The sequence below is a fragment of the Cnephaeus nilssonii genome, assembly GCF_951640355.1.
Source record: "Cnephaeus nilssonii genome assembly, chromosome: 10".
Classification (NCBI taxonomy): Eukaryota; Metazoa; Chordata; class Mammalia; order Chiroptera; family Vespertilionidae; genus Cnephaeus; species Cnephaeus nilssonii.
In genome coordinates this window covers 44,779,779-44,797,220 of record NC_137081.1, presented here as the reverse complement: position 1 = coordinate 44,797,220, position 17,442 = coordinate 44,779,779, and the positions used below count along the sequence as shown (strand labels likewise).

At 41.9% G+C, this 17,442-nt stretch overlaps 1 protein-coding gene across 11 annotated transcripts in view; it reads left to right on the top strand.

Moving 5' to 3' along the window:
- RAPGEF4 (Rap guanine nucleotide exchange factor 4) overlaps positions 1–17,442 on the top strand; it is a 269,856-nt gene that overhangs the window by 205,130 nt on the left and 47,284 nt on the right. For all 11 annotated transcript variants that reach the window (XM_079782132.1, XM_079782138.1, XM_079782137.1 and 8 more), the window contains 5 exons: positions 121–197; positions 616–762; positions 3,024–3,139; positions 8,980–9,068; positions 12,878–12,956. In XM_079782132.1, the coding sequence (XP_079638258.1) occupies positions 121–197; positions 616–762; positions 3,024–3,139; positions 8,980–9,068; positions 12,878–12,956 (508 nt within the window). The remainder of the gene's footprint in view (positions 1–120; positions 198–615; positions 763–3,023; positions 3,140–8,979; positions 9,069–12,877; positions 12,957–17,442) is intronic.

The following is a 17,442-nucleotide window of genomic DNA, read 5'->3' as shown; positions in this document are numbered from 1 at the left end:
TTTCCCCTTCTGGAATATATGTGTAATTCTGGGAACTTAAAAATGATGATTTGCTAAGCTGTAATTTATATCGACATGCTTCTATTCTTGTCATAAGTCTTTTCTTCTTTTTGTATCTAGTGTTTAACCAGGGGGAAGAAGGTACCTCCTGGTACATTATTCTAAAAGGATCAGTGAATGTAGTCATTTATGGAAAGGTACGTATATATATCTTTTTCTTTTTGAGTCTTTATTATGCTCCACTTACTAGTGTAGCTCTAAGCATTAACAATTTAGTGCTACAATTAAAGTAGTGCAACAACATTGTTACTCGATGAAGAAAAGTCATTATAGCATCTCTAATCATAAATTATCTAAATTATTATACTCAGAGTGGTATTGAACTTTCTGGGGCCCATGATTATAATGTATACAGTTAAGTTATTCCATTGCCCATATGACTCAATGAAAGGAAAATGAAACATTATAATTTAATTGTGTAACTCCTCTTTGGCATCTCCGGGTAAAGCCCATTTATATATCGTGTGTTAGGGGAACAGGGTCTTGTGGCGTGAGGCGGGTGGGTGTTGTCTCCGTTTCAGGGGTCATCTTCATCTGAATGTTTGCTCTCTTCAGGGTGTGGTCTGTACCCTGCATGAAGGAGATGATTTTGGCAAGTTGGCACTAGTGAATGATGCCCCGAGAGCTGCCTCTATCGTTTTGCGAGAAGATAACTGCCATTTCTTAAGAGTAGACAAGGAGGATTTCAACCGGATTCTGAGGGTAAGTCCAAGGCAAAGCGTGGCTGAGGGGCATCCCATTTCTCCTTTTGCCAGAGAAGAAAAGATCTGAGTGTCATGTTAATTGAGCAGTACAGTGATTAATGAATGCTCTAGGAACGAAGAGCCTTGGTCACACCCCTGGGATGTTCACTGTGCTGCTGGGCATTCTGGGGCCCAGAGGGGATATTTCAAGAAAGCTGTACCTGGGGCATGCCAGGCTAGACCAAACTACCCTGCACACGTCTGACCCGGTCCATCAGAATAGAAGACGTAGAGGGACTGCCTTGGCAAATGTCCAAGTCATACCTTCCTGACTTCTGTCTTTCTCTATCCTAAACCTTTCTAGTCTCCACCTCCAATCTCATCCCAAATCTGAGCCTTTCTATAACAGCACATGCTCTCTTGATTTAGTCAGTGATTATATTTTAGCAGGAATTAATGTTAATCGTGGTTATTCTAACCAAGCGTTTTTATTTCAAGTGCTTTATGTCAAATTGATTCACACTAAAGGAATTTCAGACTTTGGCAAGTAGGTGAAGAGTAATTGCATTTAAAGTTGGCTCTGCAGATGGGCCTAACCCAGTGGTCGGCAAACTCATTAGTCAACAGAGCCAAATATCAACAGTACAACGATTGAAATTTCTTTTGAGAGCCACATTTTTTAAACTTAAACTTCTTCTAACGCCACTTCTTCAAAATAGACTCGCCCAGGCCGTGGTATTTTGTGGAAGAGCCACACTCAAGGGGCCAAAGATCCGCATGTGGCTCGCGAGCCACAGTTTGCCGACCACAGGCCTAACCTAAGCTTGTTAAGGTATTTATGAGAGTGGGTGATCTTTAGAGCAGATGGTCCCTGGCCTTTCCCCACCATCCAGCCCCTGGTCCCTTGGGAAGAACAATCCAGCTGATGACAGTGTCTCTCAGGTGGCCCATACTGCATCCCTCCCTAGCTTGAGTTCACCCTGAGACACGGTCCCTCTAGGATCACTTTGCTCTGTTCCCTTCCCTGCTGGCTCACAGAGCAGACTCTCTTCTCTGCCACTCCCACCCTTAGCATCTTTGTCAATCCTCCCTGAAAGTCCAAACTGCAGCTTCTATGCTTTCTGGTACATTTGACATTATTTAACATCATTCTCCACTCCTTAGGTATGGACACCTATCACTACACAGCCTTATATATTTGCCTTTGGTGGCACAATTTCTGACACCAAAGTTTGTTTTAGGAATGCATTCTCTGAATGGAAAGTTTTAGTTTCACTAAAAACTATACCATTGAATAATATAGAAAAAAAAAACCACATGGAATTTGACATGGTTCTTATCTAATCTCTTTCTAAGTGGAGACCAAATGATGAGATAAAGCACACTACATTTGTAAAGCTAATTATTTAAACTGACATTGAAATTTAGAGGTAAACTTGAACTAACTCTTTGAGGTCTGCACATATGGAGTTTACATTTAGCCAAAAAATTATTTGAAAGGATCACATAAGGACCATTATCACTGATGTGATTTATAAAATTATTCAAAATAACTGAAAAAATGTTTTTAACACATTTCAAACTGATTCTGAAAAAAAAAATAAAGTCTTTTGATTAGAGAGTAAAAGTACCATTCCCAAGAAAACTAAATGTCCTCAGAAGAAAAGCAGAATGAAAGAATTTGGTTGAAGCTAAGTGCTATTGGCCACATCTATATATATAAAAGCCTAAGTGACCGTTACAACCAGATGACTGGACGACTGGCCAGTAGCTATGATGCACACTGACCACCAGGGGGCAGACGCTCAATGCAGGAACTGCCCCCTGGTGGTCAGTGTGCTCCTACAGCTAACCTCCCGTGGCCCCTCCTCCCAGCCAGCCAGCCCCGATAGGCCCTGATCGCTGGCCAGGCTGAGGGACCCCACCCATGCACGAATTTGTGCACTGGGCCTCTAGTATTTTTATAAAGAATAAATGCTTTGCTCCCTTATCTTCCCGCTATACCACCCTCTCCCAAAAGTTTCTCAGAGCACAGCCACACTCCTCTCTACTCTGCTGATTTTCTGAATCGGGAGTAAAAGCAGAGCTTTAAAACCACATGCCTAAACCTCATCTGGTCCTCTCCCTGGCCATTCCAGCCCTTGACTTTGAAAATGACTTAATTTGTAGTCACAACAATTAGCATCACAAGCACCAAATGCATTTCTGAAGCATTTGAAATTTTTTTTCATTGTCTGAGAAAATGGCAGCATCTGTATGTGGGGTAATTTGTATTTGCAGGACGTTGAGGCGAATACAGTCAGACTGAAAGAACACGACCAAGATGTCTTGGTGCTGGAGAAGGTCCCAGCAGGGAGCAGGGCTTCTAATCAAGGAAACTCACAGCCTCAGCAAAAGTAGGTTTGCATCCAACGCTGCAATCGCCAGACTATGATTAACCTTTTCACATGGTATCATCATTTCCACAATAGCATGTTCTCCTTTTCTGTGGGAGATAGCAGTGTATGTGACTTTTTTCTCTCTATTGACTAATCACACATTTTTGTGCAGAATAATGTATCCATTTCTGGCACTGTGTTTAGCTTGGTGCTGCCTAGCGTAATGGGGGAGAATATTCCCTTACTCTAAAAATGCTCTCTGGATGCTGTGTTCAACTGTGGTAGCTTTGGAACAGAAGGCATCGGAGAGAACAATGGAAGTAGAAATGCCAGGCAGCTCAAGGGTGATGACCCTAGGTCAGTGGTCGGCAAACTCATTAGTCAACAGAGCCAAATATCAACAGTACAACGATTGAAATTTCTTTTGAGAGCCACATTTTTTAAACTTAAACTTCTTCTAACGCCACTTCTTCAAAATAGACTTGCCCAGGCCGTGGTATTTTGTGGAAGAGCCACACTCAAGGGGCCAAAGAGCCGCATGGGGCTTGCGAGCCGCAGTTTGCCGACCATGGCTCTAGGTGATGAGACCCTTTGGTATTTGAATTTCATACGGAGGATTCCTCAAGAAGTGTTTTCATCTTGTTATCAGAATGAACATCTTTGACAGAAACCCAGATTTAAATATAAGGTAGACTGTTGACTGCAGCCTAGAAGCATCCCTTTGGCCTCCTCTGTCCGAAGGGTGCTTGCTTCTCAGGAGCTGTGTAGACTTGGGTCTTTACAGTATGTGTATGTTCCATCCTTTGCAGCAACTTCCTACTTGAGACCCTTTCATCAAATGTACCGACAACTGGATGGTAATACAATAGGAAATGTAGCTCCAAGAAATGGTAGAAAATCACAGAATCTCGTTTTGAAAATAAGGACTAATTTCCAATCTTAGGATAATAAAAAGAGCAATTCTGTAGCTAAAGAAATGTCACCAAATAATGTTGAAAAGGGAATGCATCCTAGTAATCTTTCCTTCTTTGCCATGTAAACGGGGTGTTCCCTTTAATCAGGAAACTCACCGTCATTGATGAATTTTTACTGTTTAGACTAAAAGCGTAAGGCTCAGGTATTTTCATCTGGATGAACTGACATATTTACAAGGAGGTTGGGAAAGAATATTATTGAATAGCCATAGTATATTTTGAATATATTATATAATCCCTTATTACAACTCCTTTCAACAGATACTAGAAAAATTTAGGCTCAGAGAAGCAAGTTACTTGCCCAAGATTAAAAAGCTTATAAGGATAGAGCTGGGATTCAAGGCCAGCTGATCAACGCCCATACCTTTTCTCCTCAGCCTCGCAGATTACTACAGCAAAACATGTTGTATAAATACTGTATCCTCAACACTATGTAGTAAACCTTGCAAACTGATACATTTCAAAAGGAGTGACATAAAATGGACGATGTAAGACGTATCCTTTCACTTACAAATCTATAAATGACCATCCAGAATTCCTCATTATTTTTTTTCACTGACCTCCATTCTTGAAAATGTTCAAGCTCAAGTGTTTTTAACTGTTGTCCTTCCAGCCCATAGAGCAGGGGTCCTCAAACTGCGGCCCGCGGGCCACATGCGGCCCGCCGAGGACATTTATCCGGCCCGCCGGGTGTTTTTGCCGCCGCTGCCTGTCCTGCTTAGCAGCCGACTTAGCAGTGTGCATAGGAATTTGTTCATAGTTTTTTTTAAACTATAGTCCAGCCCTCCAACGGTCTGAGGGACAGTGAACTGGCCCCCTGTTTAAAAAGTTTGAGGACCCCTTCCATAGAGGATGAGAATGAAGACATTTTTTATGTGAAGGTTGGGACTATCTCTGATGATTTTCCTTAGTGCTCTTACATAAACTAGGACGTCTTACGGTGATAATCTGCATTCTTTAATAATGCTTCAGGTGTCTCAGGACAATGTTGCAACCTGAAAAGGGAAGCCTTGAACATTCTCCGTAACCTTGGAACGTTCGGCCCAGCGGCCCCCCGGAGGGCCCCTTCTTTCGCCCCTTCATTTTGATCTTCATGGCAGAATGATCAAAAGCGTTTGCTTGTTACAACATTTTCCCTTCAGAGTGCCTTCCAAATATAGATTTTTTTTTTATGAAATCAAACTAAAGGGAACAGAAAAAGAGAGGCCATGTGTATTAAACTTATTTTAGGGCCTGGATCTGATTTCTGTTATATCTCCTTATTTGTGTCCTCTAGACCAATCCAAATTCCTTAAACTGTAATTCAAAAACCTGGCATATTCTCAGCATTAAGAAATATCAATGAGTACAAAATAATGCGACAGCAAAGTCAGTTTCCTGAAGAATACAAAGCTACTCTCTCAGGGGGTTGTTTTCCATGTTGAGCTTCCCCAAGCCAGACCAGAGTTGAAAAGGGGAGGCTGTGTGAGTGACTTTTGGCCTGATCTTCTGGATAACTTCGATAACATGGCAACAATCTTGTCCATGGATGGACTTAAAACTTAGGAACCATTAGAACTTCTATCTCCTCAGAAATTGTCTTTCTTAAACTCAAAGAGGGTCACTGTTGGTGCTGATAATAATGTTATTTTTCTGATTCCCTTTCCCCCTGAGAAATCCAGAAGAGTTTGAGAATTGCCTGACTCTAGTCAAGCCACTCACTGTGAGTGTAATAGTCAAATGTCAATTGCAAGACAGTATTTCTCATGATGGATCAACTTTATGGAACCCTCGAAATTTACCATTTTGGTTATCTTCTGCTCTGTGGTCATGTGGTTTTAGTAAGAAAGAAAGAATTACAAATGACTGTTGCTCATCCTTAGACTATCAAACTCCATCCTGTTTCCAGAAAGATAATCTCTTTCAGGCCCCCCCACCCCCCCCCCACACACACACCTTTTTGTTGTTGTTGTTGTTGTTCCAGGTACAGATGGAACTTAATTTCCAGACTTGATGTTAGGGAAAGACTTTTTGTTTACAGGCTTAAACCCTCACAACTTGGATAATGTAACCAGTTGGGGTTCTCTTTAACTTGAGCTAAATTAGCTCCTTTGTGCAATAAACTGAACAGAGTCATGCTGTCTGGTCTTCAAGTCCCTCATTTAAACAGAGGTCAGCAGTAGACGCCTGGGAGTGTCCAGCCTGAAACAAAGCAAAAACGTGATGTTTCAGTCAAACCCAGAGCTGGGGGACCACAGACGGCTATGCCTGGCCAGAAACTCCCTGGCTCCCTGGCCCTTAGCCTTCAGAGGCCCCTGCCTTAACAGAATGTCCACACCGGACCGCCCTCCCTGGCGCTCACAAGAGGGAGAGATGGGTAAGGTGACCACAGCAGGGGGAGCCACTAGAGGGAGCCTTTGGTAGCAAAAGAAGGATCCCCTGGTGTCAGATGGACCCTGTGGCCAAGTTTAGAGAGACCACTTCTCTTCAGTGACGTGAAAGGATCCTTGGCCTGCCACGCTGGTCTTTCCTCTTTCTGACCAGACTTAGTACCCTAGGTCAGGGATGTCCAAACTGGGAACACGGAATGTGAAGCCAACCTTCTATCAGAGTTAAACGTTTACTAGCGGCAGCTGCCCAGGGCCGTGGTAAATAACAAGTAACTGGCTTTTAATGTAACATATTTACACTCCACATAAAACTCATTTTCAGAAAAAAAGCAAACAAGTTCCCTTCAGAGGGGGTTTTTCGTTGCACGGCAGACTTCCTGTTCAGAATGGGCTCCAAGTACCTAGACGTAGCTTCTGCCTGGTGCCCAGGACGTCCTTGCAGTGACCTGAGACTCACGCAGGTGCGCTGCCCGGGGCTCATAGCAGAGACCTCGCATTTCCGAACTGTGTGACCGCGGGCCTGATGCCTCCCCTTGCAAAGCAGTTTCTCCACCTGCAGGATAAAGCTAATATTTAACTAGCAGGAGTAAGGTGAGGGCATTGCTCAGGGCCCACCTCGTGGTCTGGGGCACAGTCAACATTTGACAGATGTGGAGCGCCCCTCTCACCCCAGGTCCTTACTGTGTGCCCGGATGCTGCTCCCCTTCCAGCGCATCTGCTGAGCACCATCCCAGAATCATGCATTTTAGGAGTTACTGAATGCACACAGCAATTTTTTCCCTTTCAAGTGTTGATAGTATTTATAGATATGCCCTCTCTTTTTCTCAAATATTCACTGCCTACAAGAGGAAAAACCATTGTCTTCTACCTTATTTACTTTGAGAAAGGGGTCATGCTTTTGAGATTAAAGTATTTTTTTTCCTATTTCCCCTCTTCTTCTTTAGTCTCCAAATCTAGGCTTCCTCAAAGATTTAACTCTTCAATTCTTTTTGCCCCTGTGTACATGCATACATGTGTGGACATGTACACACACACACACACACACACACACACACACAGAATATGTTTTTTTTTTTTAATTTTTTGTTAATCTGCACCTGAGGATATTTTTCCCATTGATTTTCAGAGATAGTAGAAAGGAGTGGGCGGAGAGGCAGAGAGAAAGAAAGAGAGAGAGAGATCGATGTGAAAGAGGCACCGTGATTGCCTCAGCACGTGCCCCAACCGGGGCCAGGTACATTCAACCCAGGTACATGCCCTTGACCAGGAATCGAACCCGAGATTCATCAGCACTCTAGCCACTGATCATACTGGCCAGGGCTGACACAGAATAGTTTTAGCTAATGGGTTGCCTTCCAGGTAGACTGCACTTGTTACCTCATTCAATACCAGAGTTGCTTCATGCACTCTCCCTCTTTGTTTTCACACGCAGAGGGTCATATGTTGAACTGCCTCTTCTTCACTCCCTCAGGCATGAGGTTAAAACCCTGAGATTTAATATGTTAGGGAAATTCTTGGGATTTCAATGCACTACCTCCAAGGTCTCAAACAAGAAAGGATGTTGGTGAGAAGGCGAAGGAATTTAGGTTCTCCTAGAGTCAAATTCTACCACTGCTCTATGAACATAAGAGACTCTTATTTTCATTGTTGTTTTTCTTCCCTATCATTTTGCTTTGGATGAAATGCCAAGCAGAAAAGCAATGTCATCTTAATGTATTTTGCCTCTAAGTTTTCATTCACTGTCTTGTTACCATCTTGAATATGACTTTGAAATAACCCACATTCAATTTTAAAAATAAATCCTTTCATGCTGATTGCAGAGCTGCATAGATGGATCTTCTGAAATAATAATTAACACCTCCCAAAAAATATATTTGACATTTAAATAAATTATGTGAATTTTCTGTTGCTGATTTATTGCCTATTCAGATGCTATTGGGGTTTGCTTGTTTGCTCATTGGTCTTTGGGTTTTGGGGTGTGTGTTTTTCTCCTGCTTTATTCTTAACTGTATTTCCAAAGCACATGCCAATGTACAGTTGGAAAAGACAGAGCATTCCAGAAATAGGCAGGGGAATCCACTGTGGGACTGAAATTTCGCTACAAGTAACCCATATATGGGTAACCTAGTTTACTGTCGCTTCCCTTCTCTGCTCCCCATGCCTGCCCTGAATTGCCCTGGGATTCACATGCTTCTTCTCATTCCTCTCGGAGGCTGGAGTTGCTCAGTTCCCAGCCTGCCAGAGCCGCTCTCCAAGAAATTTACTTCAGTTCCATGTAGGGAAAAAGAGTCACGTTTTAGTAACTACTTCCCCTTGTGGTTTTTTCATTGTCTTCCTGTGTGACTCTGGCAAAGTACATGGTCTCTCTTACTATAAGGAGAATATGGGCCATAAGTTAAGTTGAAATGGTTTCCTGGGATCTAAAAAAAAAAAAAATCTTAGATATGTGAAAAGTTATTTATTAATGATTTGCCCACTTTTGAAAAGCTGATATTGTTTTTATTTTTTTATCCAGGTATACTGTGATGTCAGGAACACCTGAAAAAATTTTAGAGCATTTTCTAGAAACAATACGCCTTGAGCCAGCTTTAAATGAAGCAACAGGTAAATACCTAGAACAGTTTGTGTGTTCACTAAATCCATGTAGAACACTGTAAAAAAAAAAAATCCTGAGTTCATTCTCAGCATGTGTAGACAAAACAGTTTTAGAAGGAAGTTGTTGGATTAACATACTAAGAGCATCCTGTGTGGCCTACGCAGGGAGTGATCCTTCTGACCCTCCTCTGCCTGCTCCATTCCTGGCTGTCCTTCGTAAATGGCTCAATCTCCTTCATACACATTAGGATTAGCCTTTTATAGGCATCTCTTAAGGTTATCACTTATTTTTAAGCCTCACCTGAGAATGTGTTTATTGATTTGAAAGAGAGAGAGAGAGAAGAACATTGATGTGAGAGAAACATCAACTGGTTGCCTCCTATGCATGCCCCGACCAGATCAAACCCATGACTGGGATCAAATCCACAACCTAGGTATGTGCCCTGACCGGGAATTGAACCTGCCACCTTTGGTGTTCAGGACGATGCTCCAACCAACTGAGCCTCCTGGTCAGGTCTCATAGGTTAACATTTAAATTCACCTTTACAGACATCTATTAGGTTATCATTTAAATTCTACCTATTCCCATAAAGGATTTGCTGCTGCCTACACAAGAGGCACAACCTCACTCCAATGGAGTAAAATAGTTCTGTTTGTGGTTGTAGAGACGCGGGCTGCCCCAGAGTGTAACTACACATCACCTATATTCGTTTGCTAGGGTTGATGTAACAAAGTACCTCAAACTGGATGGCTTAAACAACAGAAGAGTATTGTCTTACAGTTCTGGAGGCTAGAAGTCTGAGATCAAGGTGGCGGTGGAGTTGGTTCCTGGCGAGGGCTGTGAGGGGGAACCTGCTCCATGCCCTTCTCCTGGCCTCTGGCTTTTAGCCGGCAATCTTCAGTGTTCTGTGGCTCATAGATGCACCACCCAAACTCTGCCTTCATTGTCACATGTTCTCCCTAACTCTTCACATAACCTTTCTTCTGTGCATCTGTCTCTGTTTCCAAAGTTTCTCTTTTTATAAGGACAGCACTCATATCGGATTAGGGCCCACACTGGACCACATCTCAATTTGACAACACCCTACAAAGACCCTATTTCCAATCAGGTCACATTCTGAAGTATTGGGGATTGGGACTTCAACATGTCTTTTTGGGAGGATAAAATTCAACACATAACACTACCTTACAGTAGTATTCACTAAGGCTCAGAGATTGGAGGGTGAATGAGATGAATCTCGTGAGTGAACTGAGTGTCCAGTTTTACTATCATTCTCCACTTTGGGAACCATCTTTTGTTAACTTTGGAATAGTCTACATTCAACTTAAAAAGAAAAATTCTATGCTACTGGCCTGTCATTCAGAATAAAAGGTTAATATTGTAAGCAAACTGAACTACATGAAAGAAGATTTCTCACTAAAAGAAGTTCAAAGACTTATCTAAAAACCCAGTGGTAGTTCAAGGTCCATTTCCACCATCTGTGGGTGAAATTACTATTTTTATATACCTCCTAAAAGTTTTTTAGCTCTGATTACTTCTTATTTTAGCTCTTCATTCCAGTTTCTCATTTTATAAAGAGATTATCTGAGATCTTTCTTTATATAGCGAGTTAATTGGGGAGTCGTTGTTATAAAGCCAGGCTCTCTGGCTCCAGGGCAGCTATTTTTGCCTCCGTATTTGTCGAGTATCTCCCTGGGAAAGCACTAAGCTCGTGCTCTGGACTAGGCACTCGCTGGAGTTTATAACCTACTAGGGGACACAAAGGAATGTGCAAATAGCTGGATCATCAGGCAGGATGCGGTCAGTCTTCAGGACCGCTGACTAGTTGAGGGGATCGGGAAAAGTATCGTGAAGAATATAGCCTTCGAAATGGCCCTGAAAACAGGCTGGTGTCTAGTCACTGGAGCCTGGGGGCAAAGCTTTCCACGCTGAGGTGCAACATCAGTACTGACATAGGAGCTGTCAGGTCAAGCAGCTTGGTTTTGCGGGGCGATCGTATACAGAAGTGGGAGAAGGAAGGCCTAAGCATTTGACTACAGATCCTGGAGGATCTTAAGTGCAAAGCTAAGCATTGGGGAGAATGTGATGGGCCTCATGATGAGAAACTAAAGGATGCAGTGAAGTGGGAAACCCTTGGCATTTATACATTTACAATACAGAATACAGAGTTAATAGTGAAACTGGCTTATGTCATAGAAATGAACACCTCGGGTTTGACAGTACATTTTCTTAATTTACCAAAGCATCTATTTTCTGCCTCAGACCTATTCGTTTCCTAGACTTTTAACTTCTAGGACCAGCATTAGTCACTGAGTGACTTGGGAAATCATTTTTTAGTATAAAATGGTTTTTAAGATTCACTTCTCAAGAATATCAGAGTTACTACATACAAGAGGAGAACAAGGAAGCTCTAGTGAAACGTGGGTGCTGGGTAGTGGCCATGCTACATGGCCGCTCCCCAGCTCTACTGAAATCCCTGCTTTAGCAAGGTGTGAACTACTGTATAGCACAGGCCTTCTGGGAGCCTCATAAGCAAGGATCATCTCCCCTCTCCTCAGAGAATATCTAAAACATATAAAGGAGACCCTCGATGTCACACTTGGACAAGCCAAAGTCCTTTTGTACTTAAAAAAGTTCTATACAACTTAGGTCTGCATCCTCTCTGGTTCAGTATACTGGGACTGAAATGACTGGTAACACTGAGTGATGACAGGATGACAGCTTGGGGTTACACTTATCCCTTATATTTTAATGAGTATAGTGGTATTATGGGACGTGGAGAGGCGTTTGCTGACACCCTGGTGGTAATCATATTGCAATATATAAATGTATTAAATCAAGACATTGTACACCTTAAACTTACATAATGTTGTATGTCAGTTATATTTCAATTTTTTTAGATGAGTATAATAGTTAAACCTTTAATCAGTGATTCCAACTTTGCCAATATAAGTTCATTTAAAACATAGACAGTAATGTTTATCTAATTTATATAGTTAAAAATTTCACATTTCTCACCATTTTCTATTTGAAAAGCTATGTGAGTTTCACAAATCTCAGCCAGTGTAGTTCATGTCTTCATTGAAAGTCCCCATGGCATCTGGGATTCCAAGTTTCATCAGGTGGATTCCATAGGCTCTCAGGCCTGTCTTCAGGTGCTTTTCCACCAACGCTGACTAGTGAGTGTTGTCTTTGCGATAAAAAACCAGCATGGATTCAGAATGAAGCAAATGAAGCTTATCTTTGGGACTTGCCTTATTTCCCTGCCGTCTCCGTGATTACCTACCTTCAAAACAACTTCAACTGCAGGACAGTCACCATTTTAATCTATTAGAGAGCTTTGTTTTGCTTCTGTTGCTACTCACAGCCTATATCTTTTCTTTTCTTTTCCTTTCCATCTTTTGTTATCCTCACCAATTCTCTGCTCTTACCCCTTCTTTTTCTGTAATTCCATCATCCTCTCTTCCTTCATGCTTCCTCTGGAAATAGACGGTGAAAAAGAGATAAAGAAAAGATGATATTGACAAAAGACATATGTTGTAAAGGTGACAAATAAATGACCATGTTTCTTTGCATACACGGTACTATCCATGGGTTGCACGCTCTCTCTCTCTCTCTCATATATATATATATATATATATATATATATATATATATATATATATAGTTATTTTTATATGCAGTGCTTCTCTGTACAGTAAAACCGTAATTCTCCAAGCCAACATATGAGAACCATTGGTCAAACACCAAAGAATAGATACACTTGCTTTCCTAAAGATTTCTCTAAGAACCTAATTTCCTTTTCTCTCCTCTGCAGATTCTGTTTTAAATGACTTTGTTATGATGCACTGTGTTTTTATGCCAAATAACCAGCTTTGCCCAGCCCTGATGGCCCAATATCCTTTTACTGTGAAAAGTCTCTATTCCCTTCAAGACACCCTGTATGTACATGGCCGTTATCTCACCCCAGCCTCTGAAGGTAAGTCATGGCCCAGGCAGAGCTGTGCTTTCCCCAGCATAGACCCCAGCTCTCCTTGGCATGGTGTTGCTGCGTCATATTGGAGGATTTCTTCCTCATTACTGGTGCAAAATGGGAATCAAGTCACCTCAGGAAGGTGATACCGGTTATAAACGTACATACCTGGGAGGTAGGCTAGAGAAATTATGGAGAAGAATCTGGGATTATTACTAGGGGTAATACTAACCTGGGAGGCAGACATTGTACCTGTTAGGATACCTGGCAGGTTGGGTTGTGGCCTGCTTGTGTTCCTCCTCTAAGCTGTAGTATTAATCAGACCACTAACCCACTGGCTTAAAGACAAGTTATCATTGGGGGATAACTTCTCTTTTACATTTGTCCTAGTCCATCCTCTCCTCTAGATACTGAAAATTCATTCCTTCATTGCTATTTTTATTATCATTACATTTGCTTAAATAAAAGTTATAAAACTTGAAATTCTAATGGCAGTTCTTCTTGGCAGCTTGAAAGTTGAGTTTGTTTGGGGCAGCTTTTCAATAGTCTGTTGAATTGACCATTTGGTATACCATGTCTGGCTCAGAGGGAACTTTCAGAAAATGTAAATTAAGTAAAAGAAGTAAATATTATTAATAAGTCATACTCTCAATTTAGGGGTTGGGGGCTATGTGAAAATGTATTTTCTGATTCTGCTTTATTTTTAAAGCAATGAAAATTTAGAACCCAAAACACTTTGGCCTTTTGTGAGCAGTTAAATATATTGAAGGAGAATAGCTTTCTTTTTTCTGGGCAATCCAATCAACATTGGGAATGCTTTCCTTTTTCAGAATTATAATTGCCCTACCTGATTCTCATTTTCTTGTTCACCCATCATTCTCTTTGAAGTCAATAGAATGCGTGAGGACAGGAGATTTGAGTTGAATGTGTTATTCAGAGGGAGCTGCAAGAGTGAAATTTGGGTGTTTATTTGCCTGGGAACTATCTTACTAAGTAAAGACAGCTTAATGAGACTTACATATTTTATATATTCTTTCTGGCTCATAATCAGTTTTTCTCAAGTAAGATTAACATACTCAGAATCTCTCTGTGCTCTTTCAGCTCCATACACGGCAGTCAATCTTAGATCTTTGAGATTTGTTGGAAGGAAAAATAAAAACCACCATTGAATATACACTAATTTTTTCAACAGCACATGGATAAGCTTAAGTCAAACAAAACAAAAGAAGAGCCCTAACCGGTTTGGCTTAGTGGAAAGAGCATCGGGCCTGCAGACTGAAGGGTCCCAGGTCCAATTTCGGTCAAGGGCATGTACCTTGGTTGTGGGCACATCCTCAGTAGGGGGTGTGCAGGAGGCAGCTGATCAATGTTTCTCTCTCATAGATGTTTCTAACTCTCTATCCCTCTCCCTTCCTCTCTGTAAAAAAAAAAAAAAATCAATAAAAAATACTTTAAAAAAAAAGAAGAAGAGTAAGAGAGTACAGTGGACTTAAAACCAAAAGAAGAGTAGAAGTACTGTGGGCTATAAGTCATATCATCTTTACTACTCAAGCCCCCAACACTAAGTTTATTTTTTGCAAATTCTGATTTGTTCATTTATTAGCTTGTCCTCTTCAAAGTTGATTGAGAACATTCGTTACCAGTGACCTCTGTTTTTAAATGAAAACAACTCAAGTCCTGGCCATTCTAGGTAGGAAGGTATGGCAGTAATGATGTTGGGGGCGAGGGGAGGTGGAGACAGGGAAGTGAACAATAGAATCGAGAGGAACCTGTGTATCCAATCCCAGTTCTTTTCTCAGTAGATATAGGGAACCCAGGGTGGCTGGGTATCATCTGTATCACCTAGTGCCCTGGACCCCCTTCATCACACCGGGCCCTACAGGAACCTAGATTCTCTCCACTGTTCCATTTGGAATCAATTCCTTATGTGTCAGGCACCATGCTAAGAGCATTGGCCTGTAATATACCACTTATGCTTACAGGAGTCTATTGGGTTAGTATTAGCTTTATGACACAAATGAGGATTTTCAAGTTCAGAAAAATGGAGTGACATTCCCAAGGCAGTGACAGAGCCATGATTCACCCCGGTCTCAGGATTCCAAGCTTGGGTGTGGCGGCTTTTTCTTTACAACTTACCAGTATTTCTTTAAAAGCTTATTCTTTAATTACCATTTAAGAACATTTTTTTTGACAATGTATTGCACAACTGAGGTGGCTAAAACCAAAGTGGGCCTAATTTATTGAAAGCAAATAGATGGAGTGTCCAATAGAACATTTTGTAATGATGGGAATGTTCCACATCTGTGCTAGCCCGGTAGCCACTAGCCTTGAAATTAGCTATTATGATGCGTGAACTGAATTTTTATATTGTATTTAACTTTCATTAATTTAAATAGCCACTTGGGCAGCCTAAACCTGGTCCTTAGATACTGGGAATAAGAGTCTCAAACAAGAACTACTATTCTGTAATGCCCAGGGAGGGTATGCCTGGGAGGGCGTGCCAGAGAGTTTATCCTGCTGCGTGCAAGCAAATGGAAAAGGCTCTATCCCAGAAGGCCATACATGTATAAGTGCTTCTATGTAATGCTAAGGATTCAATTTTTAATCCCTTTCTATCTGGGGAGATGTTATATAAGCAACTTTTTTTTGGTTATGAGTAACATGAAACAACCATGACTGGCAACGAATAAAAGAATCTAAGAAGAATATGGCGTAACTCAGAGAATTGAAGGAATCTTTGAAGAGCCCAGGCCTTAGAAAGGGGCTCGAGGCAGCAACTGAAGGCAGTGCTGTTGGGGTAAATCTGCTCCAAGCATCCGGGGTCCTCACCTCCTCCCATATCTCTGGGAAGGAGGGGCCAGTTGGCCTAGCTTGGGCCACTGCTGACATCTTGGTCAAGGGGAGGCAATGCACTTTACTGGAGGGAGACTGCCTATGAAGAAAAACTGAAAGTGCAGAAATAGATGGTGGGCAGACAAAAACGACATACACATAAACCGTGTAACACCACATGCACAGCGACAGGGGGATACAATGTAAAACTGAACAAGGAAGTTAACCCCATGTTCTTAACATGGGATGTAAGGATATTAAAATACTTAACCAAGTTCCATTTAAGCACCCACGTTAAAGTGCGTTCCTTTGGCTGAGTGTTTTCAAAGTACTTAATATGTGACTTTTCACAGCAGCCCTATGTAGAAGTCAGTATTTTCACTCCTCTTTTTCCAAATCAATAAATTAGAATAATGAAAAATTATGATTTGCTCAGAGAAAGGTAATTACTAGTACAGAAAAGATTTAATTCTTGAGCTACTGACACTTATTTCTGTCCTTAATCCACATTGTGTGTCTCCTCCAATTTTGCTTTTAGCACAGAGGAAGGTGGTAGAATTCTGTTTAACATTAATATTTCAGGCCTTTTATGTGCTAATGAGAGAGAGTCTCTATTCATTAGATATGCTTGGGACATGATTTGACCTGATGAATACAAGTGCTTTATAATGAGTTTTTAAAATTATATTTGTTCAGTTTCTGTACTTTTCATCTCCAGTTTTTTTAACCTTTTTAAAATCTATACTTAAAATTCAGTTCATTCTTCCATTAGTCTTTAAAAGGAAAATTAAAACCAACTATCACCTCACCAGGTATTACTATTGTTAACATGTTAGTATGTTTAAAAAAACATATAGAGTTGTAATTATAAATATAACTAGAGGCCCAGTGCACGAAATTCATACACGGGGGGGGGGGGGGGGGTGTCCCTCAGCCCAGCATGCACCCTCTCCAATCTGAGACCCCTACCGGGATCGGGTCTAAACGGGCAGTCGGACATCCCTCTCACAATCCAGGACTGCTGGCTCCCAACTGCTCACCTGCCTGCCTTCCTGATTGCCCCTTACCGCTTCTGCCTGCCAGCCTGATCACCTCCTAACCACTCCCCTGCCAGCTTGATTGATGCCTAACTGCTCCCCTGCCAGCCTGTTTGCCCCTAACTGTCCTCCCCTGCAGGCCTGGTCCCCCCAACTGCTCTCCCCTGCAGGCACGGTCACCCCCAACTTCCCTCCTCTGCCAGCCTGGTCACCCCTAACTGCCCTCCCCTGCAGGCTTGATTGCCCCCAACTGCCCTCCCTTGCAGGCCTGGTCCCTCCCAACTGCCCTACCCTGCTGGCCTGATCACCCACAACTGCCCTCCTTTGCAGGCCTGGTCCCTCCCAACTTCCCTCCTGGCCATCTTGTGGTGGCTATCTTGTGCCCACATGAGGGCAGCCATCTTTGACCACATGGGAGCAGCCATTGTGTGTGTTGGAGTGATGGTCAATTTGCATATTACTCTTTTATTAGATAGGATAATGGACTCATACTATAAATAATTGTGTGTGCTTTGTCACTAAACAATATTTTATGAATAT